Genomic DNA, 24,633 nt, shown 5'->3' on the forward strand with positions numbered 1-24,633 from the left:
ACTCAGCTTAAGGATGAGTAACTACTGAACAGTGCCGTTATGCTTTGCTTACCTGAATGTTGTGGCAGCCTTTACAGTGGCTGTAGTATTAATACCCCTTTTATTTTTCACATTCCATCATTTGCAGCAAATAATGCTACACATATTCTCGGTAGTGCCTCTACTGGTGTGGTATGTCTGAAAATTTTCACTGGCCTTTTCAAAATTCTTCCAGTGGAGTCAGAAGATTTGATGAAGAGAACATCTGTGAAAATCTGCTGTTAAATCTTGACATTTTCCCAAAGTTTTGTCGCAGTGCATTTTTTTCTTGGTTGTATAAAGTTATTTGGATGAAGTTATTTAGAGAACTCCATCACATCCCTTCTCAATTAAGTACTGTTTATTGTAACATGACCAATAAACCCAGAGTACCCTTTAAATAACTTTAAAGGGTTCTCTGTGTTGTGTAGGTGAATTTCAGGGTTCCTTGTACAGTACACCTCTTTGCTTCTCTTCACTCAGACCTCTGACATATGCAGTTCTCTATTTAGAAGGGGGGGAAATGCAGACAACAGCAGAGTGCCAGTGGTTAGCCGGATGAATGTTTTGCTAGCTGTGTGTACTGCTGTGAAGATGATTTTCATGAAGTGTGTGATTGGCTCTGCGAGCTAGCGCGTCAGTATACATTCAGATCTTCTGTAGGACTGAACTTTGGGCTACTTTGGATTTATCAAGAACTGAATGACTCCAGATTTGTCGATTTCAGAAGAGATGTTGCTCAAGTAGTTGAAGTAAGTTATTTAAAGCATCTTTACAGTTAAAGCCATGGCAACAATTTATCCAGTATCTTAAACAGGCTGAAAGGGGTGAGAAAGACTTCAATTTTCCTACCAAATTTAGGGAAAGGAGGCGGGTGGTCAAAGAAAAGACAGTGGGAGGAGGGTTGATTCTGGCCTCTGTCCCCCTTTTTCTCTCACTTGGGCTGTCTCCTTGGTCACACACATGCACAAACACTGACAAGGGCTAAGTCCTGCTACGACTGCCACCAACATCATGGAGAAAAGCTCCCCCGTTTCTTTGGACATCACAGGGCCTCAGCAGCCCAAACTGGAAACTAGCTTAGAACTGGACTCAACAGCAGAGACTGACCCCAGAGAGCAAAAGGAGGATGAGGAAGAGGAGAAAGAAGTACAAAGCTTCACTGGAGAGGATGCAAAAAGGCAAAGCTTGGATCCCGAGTGGGTGGAGGAGAGGTTCAGGATTGACAGGAAGAAGCTTGAAACCATGCTGTATGGTGAGTGAGATAGCTTTCTTGGTTCTCTCATAATCTTCACATCTTCATGTTCTGCCTTAGAAGAAACAGATTGTTCCCTTTGATGCCTATCACAGTCCTCCTCTGCGTTGGCACTCGTTATCTACCTGAACCAGCGTCACCGCCTCCAGCTGCTTGTTGTTGCCATCAGTAACTGCCACGCATTAAACTCCTGTTGCTGTAGCTTTGTGATTTATGACCTGCGTTGGCTTATGCATTCAGAAGCCCCTTCTCGCTTTTTATCCTCTCTGCCTGGGAAGCGGAGGTAACTGCTCCTGTTAGTTATCGCCTCTTGGCAGCTTTATGACAAATGCCTCCCTCATGTCGCTGGGGAAACTCTTTGACTCGCTCACAGCAGCCAGAGATTATGTTTGCTCATGATGGCGCGGCTCTTAAAACAATTCGACTCCAATGACTGTAGCTTGTTTGTAACGCGTTTGCAGCTTGGATGGTGTGTGTCCGTTTGAGGCCTGGCCTGGCTATGAGGCATGTTTCTCATGCTTTTCTGTCACATTGCAATTCACCTTGAATTATATAGCGTTTTCTTTCCACTGTCATTTTTTGCTTTCTAAAACTGGGGGGTACTTATATCAAGACATGCCACTAATGTAATTTGCTGTCTAAAACCTGATTTGTAGTTGTCTTCCTGATGTGCAACTTTCTCGTTCCACCTCACTCTGTTCTCTTCCCATTCCTCAGCTCTGGCCTGCGTAACCCATAGCGATGACAAGGCGAGGGAGGGGGTCTGTTTCTAAAGCTCCCCTTGAATCCTGTAAATGTCACCAAGGAGCAATGGCCTTTTAAACTTGGATATATTTCGAGCAACCTCTTGTTCCACTTGCTTGGCAAAGTTTCAACAATGTTGACTTTGTACGCGTGTTATGTTTTAAAAAGTTACTCGGTGAACAGGACAGCAAAACATGGCAACCAATTCACCTTCTCATAAAGTAGTTTGCAGTGTCTTTGCTCAGTTTCAGAGAAACTGCGATTAAAATTTTAAGTGTTTTCATTAATTCAATTTTGGAACTCATATAATGTAACTTTATTGCAGACAGAGTAATATATGTATGTTTATACTGTCATTATGAATGGTTTGCAGATACATAAAACCCCAAAATCAGTTCCTCAAAAAACAAAACAAAACAAAAAAAAAAACATAAGGCCAATGGAAAAAAAAATATTAAAGCCATGTTATGATATGAACTATCACTGGACATACTGCTTACTTGACTTATGTTTAGCAGACAGTTATAAACTCCCTGCACAATGAGATGAAGCTACAAACATAAGCTGGAAACCAAGTTCATTACTGGAAAGTTAAGTGAAGAAAGAGTGTGGTAGAATAAAAAATGAAGGACTTTAAAGCAAAAAATTCTCAAAATATGCTCTGCTCTGAATTATTGAAAGAAATCATAAACAAGTATTTACCAACACTCATCTGCATGCTGTCATGTTGTTTGCCTTTCTGACTGAAAACACACGAAAAAGTCATCAAATTTAAATCCTTCTCAATAAATAAAGCCGTTGACATATCACTTCAAATATTCTCATAATCACTGACAAGCTTTTTTTTTTGCAAATGTCAACTGGTATTGAAATGGTTTATATTTGATGAGCTCTAATTATTTGAGCTTAGAAGGCCTCCTTACAATCACCCTAATCATCACTCCTCCACAGACTCAAGCCAGGACTCTGGCTTAGCCACTCCACAATTTTTAATGTTGTTTCCAGACAGCAATAACAAAAACTGCCAGGGGTATGAAAAATGGTAGTTAGAGTTCAGCACAAACAACACAAAAAACTCATACCCTGATCAGCAGGCATCTTGGAGTGCTTTGCCCCAGGGCACATCAACATGCGGCGGGGAAGAATCTGGAATAGAACCCCCAAGTTTCCAATTTCAGCATAAGTGCTCTTCCCACTGAGTCACAGCAACTCAAAGTCTGGAGGCAAAATACACTGTACCATAACGAAGCTATATATATATATTTTTTTTATTTTATTTTTCATTTCTTTCACTCAATAATAAATAGAATGAATTTATTATCCCCTCAATTTTCGAAAGTATTTCCTGAAGAAATCCTACAAACTAAAAACGTTATCTTGTGTCTTTTGCAGCTCCGGAACAAAGAGGAGAGACAGGAGAAAAGTTTTTCGAGCGAGTGAGTCAGTCTTCTCTGGAAGCTCTTTTTATTACTGAACCCATAAAAACACTCACCACAGATCACTGAAAATATCTAGTTTCAATATTTGCCCCAAACTCTGCATCCACTCTTTATACTTTTTAATAGAGGCGATAATTGCACCTTTTCAAATGCAAATGTGCCTTTGTGTTCTCGGAACGGAGCAATCTTCTGTCTGCGTGACCGTGTGTAGGTGTGTTTCCTCGTTACGCATACAATGAGAGTGTCTGCTTTGCTTCTTGTGTAATCTCTCACAGGTAATGAGAGAAACTAGCACTCAGGTGAAATGGCCATCCAAGCTAAAGATTGGAGCAAAGTCAAAGAAAGGTGCCAAAGTCTTTATGCTCCATTCAAACAAGAGATTTCTTTTTCCTGTCATGCTCTTTGCTCCTCCACTCTAATCACCGTTGCACTGTTTTACTGCATTACGTGCAAATGTGTGAGAACAGTTTGTGATTTCCAACTAGATCCTCACGTGAAGGTGGAAGGGAGGAGAACCGACGTTATGGAAGCCAAAAAGAAGATACTGGAAGTGCTGGAGACCAAGGTAACAGCCGTCAACAATGATCTGATCAATGCAGAGATGAGGCACAACATTATGACCACTTAGCGTAGTGTTTTGCAGCAAAACAGGCAGCCATCATTCTTCAGAGGATAGACTTAGCTAAATCTCTGAAGGCATGCTCTGGTGAAATATGTCAGATTGATTCAACATAATTATATAGGTCTGTCATTTATTATAGCACTAATATGCTCCACATTTAGGTAAGTGGTCCGTATCAAAATAAAATCTGTCTGGATAGAGTGACCCAAGTTTTCAATGCCCAAAGCATCACAGTGAATTGTTCCCATAATCCCTCTTGGTGCTACGTGTTCCACCGGTAATAGAGGTACATGCACCCAGTCATCCATGAGATGTAAAAGAAAATTTGATTCATTAGACTTGGCAGCCTTGCTTTATTGCTCCTTGATTTAGTTTTATTGCTCATTTGCTAATTTTGGGATCACAGCACAGCCTCCCGGATTGGACTGCAGCCATGCAGCTCCGTCTGTAATAAACTGTGTTGCAGTGTGCATTTTGACACCTTTCAATCAGAAGGACCATTAACTTCTTCTGTAATTTTAGCCACGGTCGCTGTTGGATCAGACCAAATGGTTTTATTCGCTTGATGCCTAATATATCCCACTCTAGCAGGTGTCACGAGAAAGAGATAATCAGTGATATTTACTTAGATCATTGGTGATCATGACATTATGCGAGAATGGTGGCAAATGCAATAAAGTTTCTTTGTTTCAAAAGTGAAATTTCCTAACTTTCTGCTTCAAAGTGACTATGCAGTCCCTGGATTGTGTGAATAACAGGTGAACAAGGTGACTCTGAAGATGGACGTGGCTTTCACAGAGCATTCCCACGTCATTGGGAAAGGAGGTGGGAACATAAAGAAGGTGATGGAAGTCACATGCTGTCACATCCACTTCCCCGACTCCAATCGTCACAACGCTGCAGGAGAGAAGAGCAATCAGGTTGAAAGACAGCATCTACTGTCCTGTTCAATAAGTCGGAGTATAGCTGGAACGTTCATTTATTTCAGTCAACTCACTAAGCACATTATACAGATTAAGTACACATGGACTGGTGCTTTCAAACCTTTACAAATTTTAGTTGTGATGTTTTCATGCTTAACATGTGTAATATTACTTCATTATTTTATATTCATTATTAATTAATTAACTGTTTTTAATACAAATATGCAGGCTTAATGAAAAGTATGTTGCTTAAGGGTTGAAACATTCTAAAGCTAGTTTTATTCTGAGAAAAGACTCATCAGAACAGATAGTTTTACTGATTTATTGACAGCGCTAAGACCCTCCCCCGGGCTCTGATTGGTAGTTTCTGACTGGGCGTGTATGACTACAGATGACAGAAGAAGGGAGAAGGCAGAGGAGCCTGATTTTTTCACAGATTGTCAGTCACAACATAGTGATATTTTTATAATATAGTTAAATACTGCTGCTTTAAACATAACTAGAAATAAATTTAGTTTCGTCTGCCGGACTCATTTTTTCCAGGTTTCTATCGCTGGCCCCATAGAAGGAGTGGAGGAAGCCAGGAGGAGGATAAGAGTGAGTAGTCAATCTGAGCTGGGACTTTATCTCAGCACTCACTTCTTCCCTGCTGTCAGATGCGTGGATCAATACTGCGATCAATGGGATGACAAGAACAAATAATTCTGCCTATTTGTCAAAATGCCAACCTTTTCTGCAGTCCGTTTTGTGTTTACACCCATCTTTTCTTTGACTTCATCACACTGTAGGACCTTCAACCTCTCTCTCTGACCTTTGACCTGCCAGTCAGCCTGGTACCCCAGGCTCTGCCAGATGCAGGCTCCCCACTCATCCAACAGGTGGCGCAGACTTTGGGGGTCAGTGTGGGTTTCAGGGCTGTGCTGCCACTGCCTCAAGCCCAGACAGCCTTTTACGGAAGCTCCTGCACAGTTTGGGGACTCCAAGGCAACGCAGCTGCTGTCAAGGTTACTTTCACCTAGACCGCTCAAATATTTTACAAATCTTGTGTCTGTCCATATTGTAATTTTGGTGTATATGTATTGTCGCCTGACAGAAGGCGACCTGCATCCTGATGGAGCTCCTGCTTGGGTCAGAGGCCTCAGGGGGGATCGTGAGCAGCCAGCTGGATGTCACTGCTCAGCAGCATCTCTTCCTGCTGGGACAAAATGGTGCAAACTTTCTAAGTGTTATGCACAAGACCCAGACCCAGATCATCCTGCCAGACCTTAGTGCCCCTCAGAGTCCCCCCTCACTGCTCATTCAGGGCAGCCCTGACGGAGTGTGTCTCGCTCGGCAACAGCTCATGGTACACACGCTTTTTTGTTGTTTCGGTCGCACGTTGCTTCTGATACTGCCACCAGAAAAGTCGCAGCTGTTTTTGAGTTTTGCTTTTTTCTATTTGTTGTGAAATACATGCGTACACATGAAGGATTGCCTGCCAGTGTGTTTGATGTTTGACATTCGAGAAGATGGGGAGGGAGGCCCTTCCAAAGTGGCCCAGATGATGCAAAACCTCGGAGTCTTCATTAGCGTCAAGCCCAAAGCGAAACAGACAAGCAAGGTGAGTGTCATCCAAATAGATATGACACCATTAAAAGTAATAAAATGAAATAATTCCGTTTTTTTTCTTGGCTCTCAGCCCCGTCTGTTTAAATCTTAATTCAGTCTAGGACAAGACTGTTATACTGTGCTCATTTCATAAAGGCTGTTTAACAAAGAGATATTTATTTGAATTTTTTTTTTGTAAAATCCCATCTGTTTAAATTCAGGTGTAAATTAATTCACCACATTAAATCCATCTGCTGCAGCTGGCAGAATACTGATGAGGGAAAAATCTGTGTTGATGTATATTTATCAGTCGGTGGTGGTGAAGGGTCTGGAAAGGAACATCTCCTGCATTTATGAAGCCCGCCGTCTGCTCCTAGGACTCGATTCCTCTGAGACTGCGAAGATAACTACAGTGAACCCTGACCTCATGTCACCTGGTGGCAGGCTGGCAAACTACTGGCTCGACATGTTGCTGCAGCAGCTTTCTCTCTCTGAACAGGGTATGTTTATGTGAATATGAGTGAATGTCCAGCCATCTAAACTTAGCTTCCACAGTAAATCATTTTAACTTCAGAAGCCAGTGGGTTACTCACAGGCACAAAACAGGAAACATAAAAAAGTGAGGCCTTGAAGAAGTTTCTTATTGCTTATTTGTGGGCTAATTATAATAACTAAGCTTTATTTAATGACTGAATGAATCTCATTCAGGGAGAAAACATTCTTTCCCAGGAAGTGTGAGGCTGAGTTAATTGAAGTTTTGCACCTGCAAACGTGTCCATCTAGAACAGAAATCCCTCACTAAGGAGTTCTGTGTGCACTGGCACAGCTTGGCCACTCTGAAATAATGCACTATGTATGTTTCTCACCTTCCTGATCAGGCTCTGCACCTGTTCAAACCACAGAGGTGCTGACTGGAACAAAATCCCACCTGTCAGCTCCACCAGGCCTCACTTCTCCAACAGACGAGGGCAGGACAGGGCTGAAGGGAACAGACAGTCGGCAACTGGAAAAGGTGAGTCACTGTGTTAAAAAAGTCTTCAAGGGTGAAAACTGACCGAAAGATCTCTACAGAATACAAAATGTGTCCTTAACCTTTCCTGTAGATCCTTGAAAGTGAGAATCAGTCTGACCAATCCGAGGAGGAGAGCATTGAGGTTGTGAGGATGTCACCATCTGAGGTGTGCAAAGCAGGAAACAACATCAGCAGGGTGGGTGTGAATGGCAGGAGGGGGAGTCTCCAAGGTCCAGAAATCAGCAAAACACACAGCCAGGGCAGACGGCACTCCACAGGGCAGGCGCTGACATACAGGTGAGCCCTCAGCAGCAGTACACCAGCATCTGTTTCATTTATCCTCAGTGTTTTCATAAGATTTAAAAAGTGGAACTCTAATTAGTATTAAAAATAAAGTCATAAATTATAGATGATCTGGTCAACCTTGTGAAAATCAAGATATTGTTTCCAGATGGACGATGACTCATCACTGAAAGGTTTTATTTTACAGAATGCAGCATGATTAGCATAGGCACACATATTGTAGGTCTGCTTTTCTTCAGCACAGGGGGGAGCTGAATGTTTTGGATAGTAGATTGAGGAAAATACAGAACAGTACAGGTGGGAGTGGTTTACTTTATAGCTTGACCGTGACCCTTGACATCCATCTAGATGATCTGTGAAGGTCATCTAGTTTGGCTTCACTAGGTTTCCTATAGGGATTCCAGAGTGAAGGTTGAAAAAAAAAGAACAGCCCAACACTTTTGAAATTTTTATTTGCAAAAAAACCAACAAAAAAAAACCCTTGTATCATCTTCCTTCTATTTCACAACTTTGTGTTGGTCTCTGTGTGTATGTGTGTGTCCTGAACGTGTCAGGTTGGTGAACGCAGAGACAGAGCGAGGGTGGAATGAGCGAAGGAACAGCCTGAGGAGAGATGCTCCTCGGGCTCAAAATGTTCACGCTGACTCATCTAAGGCTGGGGTGAGGAAAAGCAGAAACTGCAGCCTTTTTTCAACATCAACAACTTATGAGTAACACTCTGTGGACCAACAATCAAATCCCCCTTAGCCCTGTGGCACAGAAGATGAAAGAGAATAGACTTTTTATGCCTGCAGACGTTGATGAGATAAACTGAAAAAAGCAGGAACACACTGCTATGCCGTTTGTTGGTTTTCACATTCTTGATCAGCTTGGAATTTGATTTGAGAATTGATTTTCGTGTTTGTTTCCTTCCACTCCTGTTTGTCATCTCTCTCAAATGTTACAGTGCAGTAAGTTAACAAGTGTACCGCCACAGCAGCAGGAAGTTTCATGCCAGTGCTTATTTCTCCAGCAAATTAGATTCCTGCTGTCTATCCTCAGCAAGCAAAGAGGAAAAATCAATTTCATGGATTATTTACCTTTTTTATTTGCCGTTTATGCTTTGTAGGATTATGACTATGAGAAGAAGAAACTGATGGCAACAAGAGGTTTGTGCTTTCACACTATTTTTACTTTGATTTTGCAGAAATATTTTTGCAGCTAGACAGTTTTAATATCCGGCGTACAGTTAAAAAAAGATTGTGCCGGTGACATATTATAAGTGAGAAATAATTTTTGAGATTTAAAAATAAGGCAAAATTATTTGGAAATTCAGCAGCTCATATTAGCCATGAGCACAATTAGCGTAGAATGTTTTGCAGTTTGATGAAAGAGTTACGATTAAAAGATATCAACAGCAGAAGACTTGTCCATCCAGCCATATGTGAGCCAGAAAACGGTACCACACAATATGAATGAACACATAATGAGTAAGCTAACGCTAGCTCCAAGTCAATAAATGTACTTGGATCATGTGTTCCCTAAGACAAAAATGCCAGAAACAATGGTAAACTGTTTATGTGTTAGTACTATTCAAAACATCCTGTATGGTTATGTCTTCAATGAGCTAAAAGCTAGGACACAGTAGCAGAAAATACCATACTGCTATCAAAACAATGGCTAAGACATCATCACAGCACTCAATAAATTTATGTCTAAAATAAAATGTGTTATTTGTAGCTCACCACTTAGCTGTGTCTGTCATTTACATAGACAGAATTGGCCTCTGAATCAGATTAAAGTCTTTCAAGAAATTTGTTTTGGGACTGGCTAGTTGCTGAAGCACTCATCTATGGATGGAAGGGCTTCACACAAACAAAGAGGGCTTTTCCATCTAATGTGGGTACAACTCCAAGAAAAATCTAATTTAACCAGGCACTTTGAAGAGGTTCTGATGTTGGAGAGCACTAAATTACACTTGTCTGCACTCCTGAGACTCCAAGTACACAACAAAATATATTTATCGGCTAAATGTATGGATTTTGTGATATGCCCTCTATAATATAAACCTGTTTCATCGTATGGTTTGATGCACAAATATTGTTCCGAGCATTGTTTTGAATGATATATTATGATTAGGCAAGAAAACTGTATTTGTTTAGTTCATATCAAAACGTAATGGAAGTAACACACTGATATTCTAAGCAGAGGGTGTGATTTCATAGAGGAAACTCATTTCAGAGTTGCTTACTGCCAGGACAACTGATACAGAGGACCTGTTTATAGGCTGCACAGTGCCAGAGTTATAATAGAGAGGTATTGACACTCCTGCTTAATTCACACAAGCTGGATACACAACACAGACACCACACACGTGGACCCAATCATGCTAGCATATACACACATCCATATATACCAGTAAGGAGATGCATTGCCTCATCCGTCATGCCGAATGAGAGATCCAGAAGCGATCTGCAGCCAAATGGTACCAATTCCCTCTGTGTTGTTTTATGGGAATATGAATTAGCAGTTTGAATGGGCCATCTGCCTCACAGTCATTAGGAACATCCATGCTGGTGTATGAATGGGGCATTTAGTCACACTGATGCGCGTGTGCACATACAAATACTGTTCCAACGGTTATAATCATGTTCATCTTTCACTTTGTGTGAAGTGATGGTGCAATTTCTGAACCAGATTCACATGTGGAGGAAACCCACTGTTTGTCACAGGCAATTTTGGCAAAAACTAACTGGGCTGAATTTAGTTAATTTTGAAAAGAATGCATTTTTTCATAGTAGATATGTATATTTATAATATTAATTAGTACTATTTCTTTACAGCAACACAGTTTTCTGCAAATGTTGCATTCAATTCTCCTATTAACATTGCAATATCTTAAATTCATCATAGGATAAGCTACATCCGGAGACAAGCAGTAAATTAGCATAGGTCTGTTTTGTTTTGTCTTTTACTTAGTGGCCTTAATTTTCCCTCCTGCATTTTGTGTTGTGTTGGGTTAACAGCCATGCAAAGGAAACCTGTGGTCACAGAGGTTCGGACACCCACAGACACCTGGAGTGGGCTCGGATTTTCCAAGTCTATGCCAGCTGAAGCTATCAAGGACCTCCGTAGCATCAGTCGACGCAGCTACAAACCTTACCTGAGTCCTAACACCAATCAGCAGCAGGTGCAAAAAAAGAGAGAAGCTAACTTTATATGAATGCAAATATATCATTAAAAAGATATACCGGCATATGTTTATATTTGTGGTAATGCTGGTCATTAATGGACCTTAATTTTAGACCTTATCAACTAAGTCCCCACAAGCCCGTATCATAATACTGCTATAAGATCTGTAAGGCTGTATCATAATTCTTCTAGAGAAGGACTAATGAATGGCAAATCCATATCTTAATGCTGGCACTACAGCAAAAACGAAACAGGCCTATGTCATAAAGATATCACCAAATGTTGTATGTACAGTAGTCATGACAGTTTAGCTCATCATTCAGCTTTTCTGCTCTGAGAGAGCAGTATGTTATGCTTCACACTAACTGGCTGCTTTCTTAGTGCTGGTATGTTAATTTCCATCCATATAGTCCATGCAAAAATACAAATCCAGCATGCAAAGCATTTTTTTTCTAGGACTGTTTAATAAAATGTGAAGTTTATATCACTTAAAGTTAAGTAACACAGATAAACCAACTTGGTCTACTGTTCTAATGAGCGATCCAAATACATTCGCTCCGCTACATTATTTCTTTTTACAGGAAATGTTGCTGATTTTGTTACTTTTCTTGCCTGAGCTCCAGAGGTAGTTTTCTTTGCTAGTCTCACTCCACTGCAGCCTCCATTGTTGCCATCGCCCTGTAACAGTGTGAAGCATTCATCTCTCAGCGTGAGTAAGCTCTGCCAGTTTGGATGCTCAATTACTTGGAATCTGATATCATCACAGCCAGCTCAGCATTTTATTTCCAACCTGTTTACCTGACTTGTTTTATCTAATCTTCCTGGGATTGTTTTACGTTACAGATGCCAGCTCTTTATGGGCGCCCAGTTCTTAGCAAGGAGGAGGCATTCTTACTTGAAATAATAACAATGAAGCTTACATACATATCTAAAATACTAATGAGGACTTTACATATCCTCCTTATGGAAAATAGCCAATTGAAAAGATCTGTACCAGTTATTTTATATCCCACCAGATTTACTAAGGAACATTAAACATTAGTTGGCACCTATTTCTATATGTGAATCAAACTTGTGCAATAAATCTGTTTTTAAAGTTAATCATAGTTGTATGTTATTTTATTCCTGAGCTAGAAAAAATATAAACAGGATTATAAAATTTTCCCAAATTATTTAAACATTGGTTTGGATGCAACCTTTTGATTGAGTTGAACATTAAATTTGTTTGGTAACATTTTCTGACTGGCCAGCCAATGAGAGCTGACTTGCTTTTAAACTGGATCCGTTGCCATTTTTGAAAATTATGTCTGGTTTGTGAAAATTCACCACCATTTGATCTGTAAATTGAAAACAAAAAGGCAGAAACAGGAGGCACATCCCATTAATGTCAACGTTTCTTTTCATAGTCTTGGGCTACCCAGAAGGGGAAAATGTGCCTTGGTAGCGACTCTGAGAACTGGAGGGACAGACGCGGATCCACGCCCCAGATCGTCTCCTCGTCTTCCCCCTCTTCCTCGTCTCCATCCTCCCCCTCCACGCCTCCACCTGGCTTCCCTTCCTTTTCTGTGTTTTCATCCTCGCTCAACAGAAGCAGAAGTGACAAGTCATGTAAGTTACACATGCTTTTAAAGTTTGGCAAATTTTGCTGGCCCTTAAACTCCACTTTTGACATCTAGGCGAAAACTCTGTTGGGGGATGTTTCTTCGAAGGCACATACTCTGCGAGGAGGGAGTCAACCTGCAGTCAGCGAAGCCCCTCCCCCCTCGTGACGGATGACTTACCTGAGCTGCTCAGCGAACTTGGGCTTATCAAATACATTGACCTGTTTGAACAACAGGAGGTAAGGCACATGCAGAGAGTTACAACGAGAATCGCATTTCACACTGAGCTCGTTAGCACTTACAACACAACTCGCTGGTTGAGAGGTTCTGCAGAGAGTGACACAGATGCGCACACTCATTATTTACCTCTGGCCTAAACCTTATGAATTTTCAATGAGCATCATGATCTAAGCTTCTGCTATTCACACAGATTGACTACCAGACATTTCTAACTCTGTCTGATGAGGACCTGAAAGAAATAGGGATCTCCACTTTTGGAGCCAGACGCAAGATGATGTTAGCTATCTCGGGTAGGGAACTGCTGGAGCTGTCAGTTAACAGATGCTTCTCTTTGGTTCGTTTTTGAGAAAGTTTTGTTTCTTCTCCCAGATCTGAACAAGAGCAAAACGAGCCTGTCGGATGCACAACCAGTGAAGCCCGGCTACTTGGAAGGTGGCGCGAGTGGTAGACTTCCACGCATCTTGGATCTGGATGTTGCAGTTCACAGTAACTGCTGGTGAGAGGAAACGCCAAGTGGATCTGAGCTTTTAAATACATCGCAATGCAGCCAGAGAAAAACATGTCCTCACTGCTGTTCATTTACAAGAAACTGAGAAGCGAGACACATCCTGTACACATTTACATCCAGCTTAAATATATATATCAAGAACAATATTCCAAAGCTTTTTGTGTTTTTATACGACTCAAAACAAAGACGCATTCCCTTCAAAAGCAGGGACTTCACAAAAGCCTTTTGTATGCTTGGGGTGTTATTTTTACCCATTTTTGTATGTGGCTGCAAATTGATATTTCCAAAAGGAAATTATGTTGGTGATTAGGAAAATCCTTGAGTTAAAGCTTATGAGTGAATGCAATGCATGTTTTACTGAAGCATATCCATACAAAAAAAACTATTGCATATTAAAGGCAAAGTTTAGCTTCATTTATTTGTTTTGCATTCATGTCAATAATGAACGTTTTGAGGGGGCTTAGAAGTGAAAGCATGCCACTAGAGGGCAGTGGTGTCCCGCTGTCTTAATGTTTGTGCTGTATGAAAAATTATGGATTTGTTTTTTTCATATTGGTATCAGCTTTACAATCCCAGGTGGATAAGGTGCTAATTTTAAAATGTAGTTCAGCAACAATGAGAACAAGAAACAGGCGGGGAAAAAAAAACTGAAACCTCAGTTACTCCAAGTTCAGCTGATTTAATTTTAATTCATCATTAGTTATTTATCAACATACTATTGCACCCAAGTTTGTTTTTATCAAACTTGTGTAATTTGCAAATTGTATTACTTTTTCTTGGATTTTTATGGACCCTCTGCTTGCAGGCACAAGGAGGTCTTGATCTGCTCGGATGCTTCACAGGCTGGCTGGTTCAGTGGCAGCCAAGCATGAAACACAGAGAGAGAGAGAGTGACAGGAAGTGTTGGGCTGTGACAGATTAGGTAGAGATGATCCCTACTTATTACAATGTCTCTGCCAATTACATAGGCAGGCTTTAAAGCACCGATCCACAAATCTGGTCCTTGGGCTCTAGAGTACTGCTGGATTTTTATCCTGCCGGATAGTTAATTGCGCTCCCCTGAGGTCACAGGTCTAAATCAGTCTGTGATCGCACAGCTAGAATGAAAACTACCAAGGAAAAAAAAATGAGCAGTGCTTTGAACCCCAACAAGTGAGCCACTTGGACATTTCACTTGAGAAGTGGCAATCTGGGAACGTGACAAGGCTGCCTGGTGGAAATGCAAAGCATTGCCCCTGAGCAGAAGAGTCACAGCTTCTCTTAGGTTTTACTCAGGTCAGGTTTGTTACTCAAAAGAAGAGAACATATTTCATGTTTTTTTTAGGTTATGTGATCTTTCCAGTCATTTTTGTTCTTTTCTAGGAGGTTACATAGCATCAATTTTCACACAGCCTAAATGTGCCATAACTTTCACACATTTTTGTCCACAAAGTTTTCTTAAAGGGTCTAAAAGTTTGAAACACACTGACCTATTATTTTACACACAACAATGTATTCTGTATAATATAAAAAAAGAATATTATAAATGATATGTCTAATAAAGATGTAGATGCTCATTTAGGTGAAACAATAAAGGTTGGATTCCCAAAGGACCCAAATGTAGGACAACTTTGGGTGAGATTCATTAAACTGAAAAGAGTGGACTTCTCCTTAGCTACTGAAACGGTATTATCTATTCAAAACACTTTCTCTCACAAGGTAATTAGACAAATCTGGTGCATAGTCTCCACTTCAAGGGAAAGAGCAAGAGGTTGAGAGTCAGAGCATACCCCACAGTTCATGCTCTGGTCTTGAGAGAAGTTTTGAGCAGATCAACATCTGTACCATTTAGATGACAGCTCTCAGACGTGAGGAACCGTAATGTTTTAGAGTTAGGTAGTGCTCTACCTTTGAGCAAACTTCGTGACAATCCATCAATGCTTTGAGTGACTGTCATTATCACTTTAAAAGCTGCAAGGAGGATATAAAAGCTCAAGGCTCGTTGATTAACCCCTTAACCCCATAGAAACCACTGACGTTTGTTATATCTTCTTGTAAATTTCTGAATGACTTGTTTCATGTACAATAACTTAAACAGCTACGAACAAGGGAAATGAAGGATGTAGGTTGGAGATGACCTTTGTGAGAATTGAAGGTATTTATAGCTTCTCTCTCATATGTAAGTGTAGCTGAGTGTTGATGTTCATGGAACAACGTGACTGAAACCTTAGGTCTCGACTTCTTTCTCTTCAAGGGACATATTGCCAACAAAGGTATCACATGAGCTCATATACAAGCTAAAGACTTCACAATCATTGGTTATGTTTGTCGTGGCTGAAGGAGGTTGATATCAGATATCCTTTTTTAGACTTCGACTGAATGCCTGACAACCTTGTTTAGATTTTTAAAAAATGTTACAAATACCTGAATATCAGACAAAAATAATTATAACTGGGCTATAACTGAGCTACAAGCCCATCATGATTAAGTGGAAATGTTTTTTTTGTAATTTATTTTTTTATAATTCTAGGCTTTGACCTCCTTAAAGTGCAAATCTACTTAAAAGAACAATAACTGACTTCGCAAGTCAGTCACTGCTCTCCCTATACATTGCCATGGCATGACCCTAATAACAAAAGAAGAAGACCAACTCCCATTAAAACTAACAGCATAGTCAAAGCATCACCTGTCTCTATAGGTTTTGGGATTGTGTGGAGGATCCACCCAACATGTGGGCCATGTGTGGACAATAACGAAGGAGATAATAGAGAAATGAAACAGAGCAACGAAGCACCCCGAGGGTAAAACATAACCACATATTCCCCTCACTGTGATGAAGATAGAACTCACTCCAGGAAAGTGAGGAGAGCAGGAAGAGAAAATAGAAACTGTAAGAAACTGTAATAAGAGAGTGAGAATGAATGTGTGTGTCAAAGTATGTGTGAGAACAACAGGACAAATATGAACACTGTGACAGATGTGTTGCCGAAACAAATTAGATACCAAATAAAAAAAAAAAAAAAGGTGATTGTAGGAGTTTATAATATGTGAATGTCATCAAATTACTTCTTGCTGTTATAATTCTTACTCAAACCATCAATATGACTACAGGATGTAGATTCCAGCAGCTGCAAGTTTAATTAAAATGAAATTTCATGTTAAAAATGTCTAGACAGAAATCTACTTTGAAATGAAAGAAGAATAAAATGCTTGTCTAAAGCAATGTCCTGAAGTAGTGACTTGAGGACATTGCAACTTAGGTCAACAGTAAATTTACACAAACAGAAACAAAGACTGCTGCATTTTGTCATAATTTGAGAAACTAACAAAAATGTATCTGCAGCGCTGGAAAATATGAATACAGCTCGAGATAGTAATCTTTATATCTGTTCTTGTAATTGTGTACCATCTGTTTATTGATTTTGGACATGATGCAACCATTTACAAAAGTAAATAGTACAGTGACTGTGTTTAGTAGTTTACAATATTGATAAGTTGTTAATGATGTTAACTAGCTCAAGACCTAATGATCTAATAGAATAAACCTTTATGCAGCCAGAAGGATATTTAAGACCAAGGATTTCCCGACTCAATCAAATTCTAAACCCAAAGTTTTAGCTTTGGGTCCCCAACAAGCTTTAGGAAATTATCCAAATTGTCCCAAACTAAACTCAGTCAGGAATACTACTGTTGTTAGATTATTGTCTTTGATAACTTTTGTGACACCCCTTGCAGGACCTATACCTAATTAATAAAGCAACAACAACAAAAAAAAGTTCTATGAAAAGTCTGATAAGTGTTGGTGAAAAACAAATAAATTGGCACATTATTAATATAAAAATGTCAAGTGTCTAAAGAAATGTTTAGTGATTGTTGTATGTAATTAGTTAAAAGCTATAAGGTCTAAATTTGTCTGCAGCCTCACCAGCAAAAGTATTAGTATTTGGGAAAAAATCCTGACTTTAAAACTGGATCTATTTGTGTGGACTCTGTGATATTTTCCAGTGGCTGCACAGTGTTTTCTCCACTTCCTCCCAGAATCTCAAAAATTATATATTTTTTGCTTTTTCATCACATGGTTAGTTTCATGTTTTTCTTCAAGTATTTAAGGAGATCAAACCAAACAGCTGACAAGAGTCTTAATTGGAAAGTTCTACTAAGTTGAAAAACAAACGGCTATATATTCACGAAGTCTGGAGCCACAAGCGGAATAGGTAAGGTCACTGAGTTGATGCAACCTTTGTGCATCGACTATGTGAAGCAAATTACTAATTCAGTCTGGCAGTGTCTGCCGAGGAATGCTGACTCAGCCTTTCCGAGCCAAAAGATTCAGTTGTCCTTTTAGCCTCTGATTGTTGGTATGATGTTTTTTTCAAAGTGCTGAGTGTGGCTGTTTCGATGCAGCGAGGTCAGCTGTCCCATTAGCCAACGACATTACAAAAACACTCATTAAGCCTCCATGTTCTTTTTGGTCGCTGCCGACTTTGTCATTCTCCTCTGTCAAAGAGGCGCATGATAAGAGTGTTTTATTTCACTACCATTTATCTCTGGCTCTAAAAGGCGGATGCTGCTTTTTCAAGGCTAGAAAAGGTCAGAGCTGATAGAGGGCTTTGATTGTTCGACTGCACAGAAATCCAGGCATTAGAAAAAGGAAAAGGGACAAGAAAGAGGGAATTTGTGTGAATGTTTTTGTGGTTTTAAAGTGAGCCGAGGGACGTGTTTTCAATTCGTGATTTTCTCATGGCTTTGGACGTAGCATACGAGCCAACATGTTGAAAAGAAGAAACAAGTGGACATTGACACGTAAGGTTCAAAAGACACTCAAGGTGTCACTTTACTTAAATTTTAAAATAAATAAAAGTTTACGCAGTTGATTTCAATTCACTGAACATATCCAATGTTGGGAGGCAGAGCGGACTCTTGTCTCCGCTGGATGTCATATGTCCTCCCAGCTCAGGAGCAGCTACCTCATCCAGTGTCCATGCACAGTCAAAAGGCCTCATCAGACCTACGGACCACTTAGCAAAATACGAGCCGGCCGAGGCATGCAGATTTGCACTCCACGCCCGCTATCTCTCTGCAATACAATTTCCTACCTCCTGAGATTGGGAGAAGAACTGAAAGGACACTAGACAGCATCAACATAGCAACAGCAACATATTGTAGCAGCCAAAATAGGCATCACTTTCAGTTTGAGATGCATAGAGCTGGACCTGGCCAGGTAAATCTCTCTTTTACAGGTACAAGATGAGAAACATGCAACAACAACAACAATACATCATTAATCTCATTGTTTCCTGGGCTCTCCGAACACATAAAAAAAAAAATAAATAAATTTTACAATCCTCCAAAAAATTAACAGAGGAGTGGAGCGGGTTGGTACCAGTGGGGCATCTCGGAGCTTTAAACTGTGGCAGCAATTTGCGGAGAACACCGGAGGGAGCCCAGTGGTGGAACACAAAACACAAAAATGAGCCGCAAACAAACAACAGGAAAAAGAATCCACAATCAAGCCTTCCTGGAGGAAACATATTTACACCCAATATATCAGCTAATGTGCCTGGGCTTACAGACTTACCAGAGACACCGATACTCACATCAATAGGAGAGAAAGAGGATGGGAACAGAGCAAAAGAAAAAAAAAAGTATCTATATTTGAAGGGTTTACAAATTGGAGGGCTTTTTTTAGGAGGAGTAAAAGCAAGGATGTGGACGGAATTGGGCAAATTTCTAACAGGATCTTGACATTTTTGTTTAAAATGTTTTAAACTCTTGTTTTTTTTATTTATCTGAGAAATGAGTGGAATTTAAGGAATAAAAAGTTTGAATGAGGTTCAGTGAAGAGAAGGATTGGATAAAATGCAGGGATTACAAGAGCAGGTTCAGAGTCAAATGATGGGCCGCTGCCAAGGTAGCCGGAGGAGGAGATGTTGGAATGGCTTCAGATCTGTGCTGAGTTAACAGAGTTTTCTGGTCAGCTGATGGCAAAGTAAAATGATGCAGTGGAGCTACCAGATATAACCAGTTTCATCGTCCTTGTCCTCATCCTCGTCCTCGTCGTCCTCGATAGTTCCGCGGGGGTGGATCCGGCCCCGCCTTTTCTTCTGCCTGCTGCGTTCACTGTGTGATGGCTCCTCCTCCTGGTCATCGAGGAGAATGACGGCACCGCCGCTACCAAAGTCCCCCGATGTCTCTGGGTCCTCGTCTGTGAATAGATTCCCAATAAACAAAGACGAGTACAAGTCAAGAACAACTACATGACGGATTCAAAAAGTAAGCCACATTTTAGTTCTTTATATTTAGCTTAGAAGAAGACCAGAGTTTCTTGTAATATTTTAAAATAGTCTTCATCGATGGTTCCTCAGGCTTACGTAATGTATTTAAACGCTTTTCTTTGGACTGGTTTTTCAGTCGTTTTCCACTACTTGGTAAGCTGTAGACTAGCCAGATTTTCTAAAGAATATTTAAAAGTTTAATTATTTCATAAAGGGTGTCATATTTCATTTATTATATATATTCATCTACTGTACGTGGAGACAGAACTCACAACATAACCTTTTAAAACAGATATACTTCTTTTTTTTAAAAGGTTTTGTTGGCTCTAGTGGCCTTTATTTGAAAGTAGTTTGACAGGAAAGAGGGTTATGAGAGAGGGGGAAGACATGCGGCAAATGTCACCAGGCCGGGAATCAAGCCTGCGACCGCCGGCATGAGGACTAAGGCCTCAGTACATGGGTTTTTGCCACTGCACCACCACAGCACCCAACAGATATACTTTTAAGTCGGTCCTAGGTTATATCAAAACTTTCTGAGAAACTGAATTTTGTCTTCATTGGCTGTAAACGTAATAATCAAATTAACAAATACAAACCCTTAAAATATACATACATCACTTTCTGCATTAAATTACCTCAATAAATCTACTTTTCCATGATCTCATTACATACAGGTTCTCCGGAAATCTCCTTGGTTTTGGAAAAATAGTTTTATCTTTGTTTGACCTCTGAAGAAAATCTTTGTCTTTTTAGATACAACTGAAGAAATTGCATATTTGAAACAGTCTGCTATAGTTGAAAAATGATTAAATATTAAACTGGTTATTTCCTAAGATGTGTTATGTGCAGACAAAACTTTGGTCCAATAATTGGGTAATTAAACTTGTTTTGCCTGAATGATTCAGAAATCAGATTTAGAGAGTATTGAATTACATAAAAAAGCTTTAACTAAAAATGGTCAGAAACTGAAATGAATAAGCAGCAGAAATTCAAATTCGAAAGGAGCTTCAGAAAGCCTTGAGAACCACTGATCCAGAGCACATTAAAAGTCTGGCTTCTTAGAAGCAAAAAAAATATATATTAACTGAGAGATGACCCTGTAGTTTTGCACAGTATGGCATTTCCCACTGATGTTCCAAAATTAGGTTCCTCACAGGTTGGGATGTACAGGCGCACACTCCCATTGTTTCCACCTCATCATTTCTTGTATTTAAGCCAAATGAGTGGAGAGCTGCGAGACTTGCTGTATGCATGGGGGAATGGGAGAACTCCAAAGCTGCAATAGCCTGAAGCCATTCAGGCTGAGTCTGATGAGCTTGTTACACCAAAGACAAAAGGAGTTCTGTTGTCTGTGTTTGTCTATGTGTGCATCTGTGTGTGTTCTGTGACTGGATAAACACCTTATCAATATTGGAAGCTGCAATTACTGGCTTAGTCTAGGCTGGCATTCGACTGAGCTGTGATCTGTTCTTCTGAGTCCACCGTTTGATTGGTAATCGCTATGTCTGCCTGAATTTTTGCTTGTTAATTATTCTGTTTTGTGTTTTTTTTTTACACAGTAAAATCACTCTAAAATTGATTTATACCAAAGTGTCGTTTTTTTTTCTTGTTTTTTTTTTTTAAACTGCTTTCTTTGACTCCCGACTGCTGGCATGTAAAGTGTGGTTTTAAAATGTAAAAACATTTTCCTATTTATATTTCAGTCTCATTACTCTCCTCCCCAAAGTGTGACTCCGTTGCTGTTCCTAGATCACATTTCGAAGACTTTCTTTTTCACATTGCTATCCCCGGTGAGTGACAAATATTTCTATTTGACTTGCAAGATGAAAGTGGGAAAAGATTTAAGAAGTAGATGAAATGGGACATCGCAGAAACTGTGCGAGTGGCTCTAGAGGAACGGCCGATATGATAACTGATGTCTAGATAGAGGTGAGAAATAAGTACAGAGTGAGAGTCTCGCAGAACAAAGCAGCAAAGCAAACCTACAGTAGCTGCTTTCTATGTATTGTTTGACTTTGAGACACATCACAGTCCATTCTCTATACTAGAAAAAGTAAAGTGCATCATGACCTGCCTTTCTTGAAATATAAACTAATTCAACTGCTTTCCTCCAGGTCGAACTAAATATTCCCATGCAGCAACAGATCTAAACAAAACAACGCCGTTTCTACATGAGCTTGCTTAGGTGAAAAGTTCCTGCAAGATTATTTTTTGTTTTCCCATCCGTACACGCTTTGCAATCTCAGCAACTTAAACCTTAACTTGTAAAGGGGAATATTACATTTTTAATAGCAGCAAAAATCTAATGTCTACTGTGGATCTAGAAACTTCATACATCCCAAGTCCATTACCAGAAGACACCAGTACCACCTGCCTGCCTCAGAGCGACGTTTCAAATTGAGCAGCTTCTTGTGCCTAATTTTCCACTCCAATTTTCCAATCTGTACACTTGCGGAGATCCAGCCAGGTTTGTGTTAGGTGTGGTAACCCAGCTCCAATTAAAGTAAATGCCTTCACTTCCTGTTCTGTCGTGTCAGTTTTGGTGCTAAAATCTAAGAACAAAATTAGAAGAACTTTATTTTTCCAGACTTACTGTTAGATATTAGAAATCAAAATTACATCATAAAATTATTCTGTTTAAGGTTTAAATAGATGTTTAGATAAAGTGTAAATTTGTGTTGATTCAGAAGAAAGAGAAACATAAAGAAATGATGCGTCGTATGTAACAAACAACATTCTCCTGGAAATATGGAATAATTTCAGAAAAAAAACTTGTATTGATTTTTGATAGCTTTTCGAGACATATTGCTATCTAAACATTATAGTTCAGAGTTGTTTAATAATAATGCAAAAGGAGACAGAAAGACGGATCTTGTGTTTCCACCTGAATCTGACCATCAACACAAAAACAAACAGAGATTGGGTCAGAAAGACCACCAATCATGCAGTCGTTCTGCTTCAGAAAGATTAATAGTGTGCATATGTTAGTGTAATACATAGTTTATGAGTAATGGTTTTACCGCAGTTAGGGTTGCCCTGTTTTCTGGATCCAGCGATCTCGTTGCCATATTTGTCCACACACCAACACTGGCCGGTGTTGCCATGACACTGGGTTGGTTTGTAGTAGCCCTCCTCAGTGCAGCGAGGAATATAGGAACCTACAAGCATTTAAAAAGGAAGAAAACAACAAGAAAAAGTAAAAAAAAAAAAAACCCAGAAGACAAATTGGAAAGAAAATAAAGTTAAGTGAAGGAAAAGAGAAAAGAACATTAAGTTTGTGAGGATGGAACATACTGTATAATTCGGTTGCTGCTAGGGGAAAGGGTACTGCGTTTTTGTCCGGAAGTAGGAACTAAAGTTCTTGTGTATTCACAGGGGGAGTTTAACAATCAATTACTCCTGTGAAGGTTGCAGGACAACAACCATACATCCTGCTTAAGTGGACACAGTCACTCTCAATAACACAGACACAAACACGCATCCACACTCACTCTTTCGCAAACACACACCGGTTCTCTGTTACCTTCATTTGACCCAGTCGCAGCTTATTTTTCCACTGTGAGCAGGAACAATATAAAAATCTACCCAATTCTAACAGTGGCATTTAAACAAAAATGCTTGCTGACATGCTTTTAAAATCCATTGCTGAGATTTTTTTTGAAATTTAAAAGATAGGAATATGTTTGTTGTTCTAGTGCATATGTGTGTGTTTTAATGAAGGACATCAAAAGTCGGATGATAGCTATCGTATTTTTTAACACTGACCTATGAGGCTCTTTCTTCGACTCTGATTCTGGATCCTGCTTTTCTCAGTCTGACAAGGAAGTCCTGCAGTGAGAGAGGATGCAAGATGGCTTCATTAAACCAATTCACAAAACAGATCATCAGATGCAACGCTCCTTCTTTGTCTTTTATTTTGTTTCTGCGATCATCCCAAACTTCCTCTGACCTATCCTGCTACTTTAGTCAAACTCAGTGGCAGAGACAGAAAATTTTAATAAGGGTGGCCAGGCTGGAACTGTTGCTCACTCGATGGTTTTTATTAAAAGACATAAAACAAGATGTATAGTGTAACTTTTTTTCTGAGGGCAACATTCAGTCACCCGACTGCCTAGGAACTAGTCTAAACCCCTTCAGCTGAAATATCTCCAGTGACACTCTTATGTTCTGCTTTAGGTCTAAATTGTCACAGATGTTCCCACATTTTCCCAATTCTCATATACACTTTCCTGTCCTCATCAGTTCCTGGGGAACTGTATTATGATGGCCAGGTCACTTCAAGCTCTCGGCTTCACTGCTGGTTTGAGGTTATTTTTCTGGAATGCTTTATTTGGTTTATTGCAAACACATCGTCTGGTTCTGGTGTCAAAATGCTTCTATTCTACATTGAACTTTCGACACAAATTTATAAAAAGCACTACCTTTGTATATGTTCGATCTGGCAAAACTTTAGTCTGCTCTTCGTGTTTTTCTTGGAAAGGTTGTCTCCTGGCATAAATCTCATAAAGGTTGTACGAGTTCAGTCTGTTTCTAATTGCTTAGTTATGCTTTTTATTTATTTTTTTTTATTTTATAATAGCAGCAAGAGCTTGAATAAATGTGGAGGTGTTCTCATTTATTCCTCACCAGGATTTCCATTTCTACAAGGAAACTACAGATTATGAGGAAACATTGTGGTGCATGTGACACTTGGTGAAGTGGCGTGTTTGAAATGACCAGGAAAAGGGCAAGAAAATCTATATAATGAAATTACTTTCCTATTTACAAAAAAGTTAAGGCTGCAAAAGCATCACAATTGCCTTCACTTTATAATGAGGTTTTCCAAGGAGGAAGCAATATATCAACATTTGAACATTCTGGTTTGAAACTAGTCTGACTGGTGGAAAGTTTTTTTTTAATATTCAAGTAAACTCTTCAGAGTAAATTAAGACTCTTTTCACTTTGATTCCTTTATGT

The 24,633-nt window shown here is 39.7% G+C and overlaps 2 protein-coding genes across 3 annotated transcripts in view; one reads left to right on the forward strand and one right to left on the reverse strand.

The window, feature by feature from the left end:
- The first annotated feature begins 550 nt into the window (after positions 1–550).
- On the forward strand, positions 551–15,021 carry bicc2 (bicaudal C homolog 2). Of its 2 annotated transcripts, XM_008420228.3 has the most exons (20): positions 553–1,273; positions 3,410–3,453; positions 3,732–3,801; positions 3,942–4,021; positions 4,837–4,998; positions 5,545–5,598; positions 5,790–6,005; positions 6,095–6,346; positions 6,470–6,601; positions 6,899–7,088; positions 7,467–7,600; positions 7,692–7,897; positions 8,458–8,563; positions 9,012–9,051; positions 10,909–11,072; positions 12,481–12,682; positions 12,751–12,914; positions 13,106–13,205; positions 13,285–13,411; positions 14,229–15,021. In XM_008420228.3, exons 1-20 carry the CDS (start codon positions 1,033–1,035, stop codon positions 14,293–14,295), a joined length of 2,751 nt encoding a protein of 916 aa, XP_008418450.2. In that variant the 5' UTR covers positions 553–1,032; the 3' UTR covers positions 14,296–15,021. The 2 variants fall into 2 exon arrangements, with proteins under 2 accessions (XP_017162665.2, XP_008418450.2); XM_017307176.2 differs by lacking the exons at positions 3,410–3,453; positions 3,732–3,801 and having other exon boundaries at positions 551–1,273.
- Positions 15,022–18,206: 3,185 nt separating this feature from the next.
- spock1 (SPARC (osteonectin), cwcv and kazal like domains proteoglycan 1) overlaps positions 18,207–24,633 on the reverse strand; it is a 117,004-nt gene continuing 110,577 nt past the window's right edge. Inside the window, exons 10-12 of the mRNA XM_081611400.1 lie at positions 23,443–23,505; positions 22,698–22,835; positions 18,207–19,607 (exon numbers count right to left, since the gene is read on the reverse strand). Of these exons, the coding sequence (XP_081467526.1) occupies positions 19,411–19,607; positions 22,698–22,835; positions 23,443–23,505 (398 nt within the window). The 3' untranslated portion in view covers positions 18,207–19,410. The remainder of the gene's footprint in view (positions 19,608–22,697; positions 22,836–23,442; positions 23,506–24,633) is intronic.

This window comes from Poecilia reticulata, chromosome 10 (assembly GCF_904066995.2).
Source record: "Poecilia reticulata chromosome 10, P_reticulata-male-v2, whole genome shotgun sequence".
In the NCBI taxonomy this organism is placed as follows: domain Eukaryota; kingdom Metazoa; phylum Chordata; class Actinopteri; order Cyprinodontiformes; family Poeciliidae; genus Poecilia; species Poecilia reticulata.

What these genes read in the sequence shown, in the direction of transcription:
- bicc2 (XM_008420228.3), top strand. Translation starts at nt 1,033, where the DNA reads ATGGAGAAAAGCTCCCCCGTTTCTTTGGACATCACAGGGCCTCAGCAG. An exon ending in TCGCTCGGCAACAGCTCATG is followed by an intron (nt 6,347 to 6,469) that starts GTACACACGCTT and finishes GTACACATGAAG; the next exon opens with GATTGCCTGCCAGTGTGTTT. An exon ending in CTAACACCAATCAGCAGCAG is followed by an intron (nt 11,073 to 12,480) that starts GTGCAAAAAAAG and finishes TTCTTTTCATAG; the next exon opens with TCTTGGGCTACCCAGAAGGG.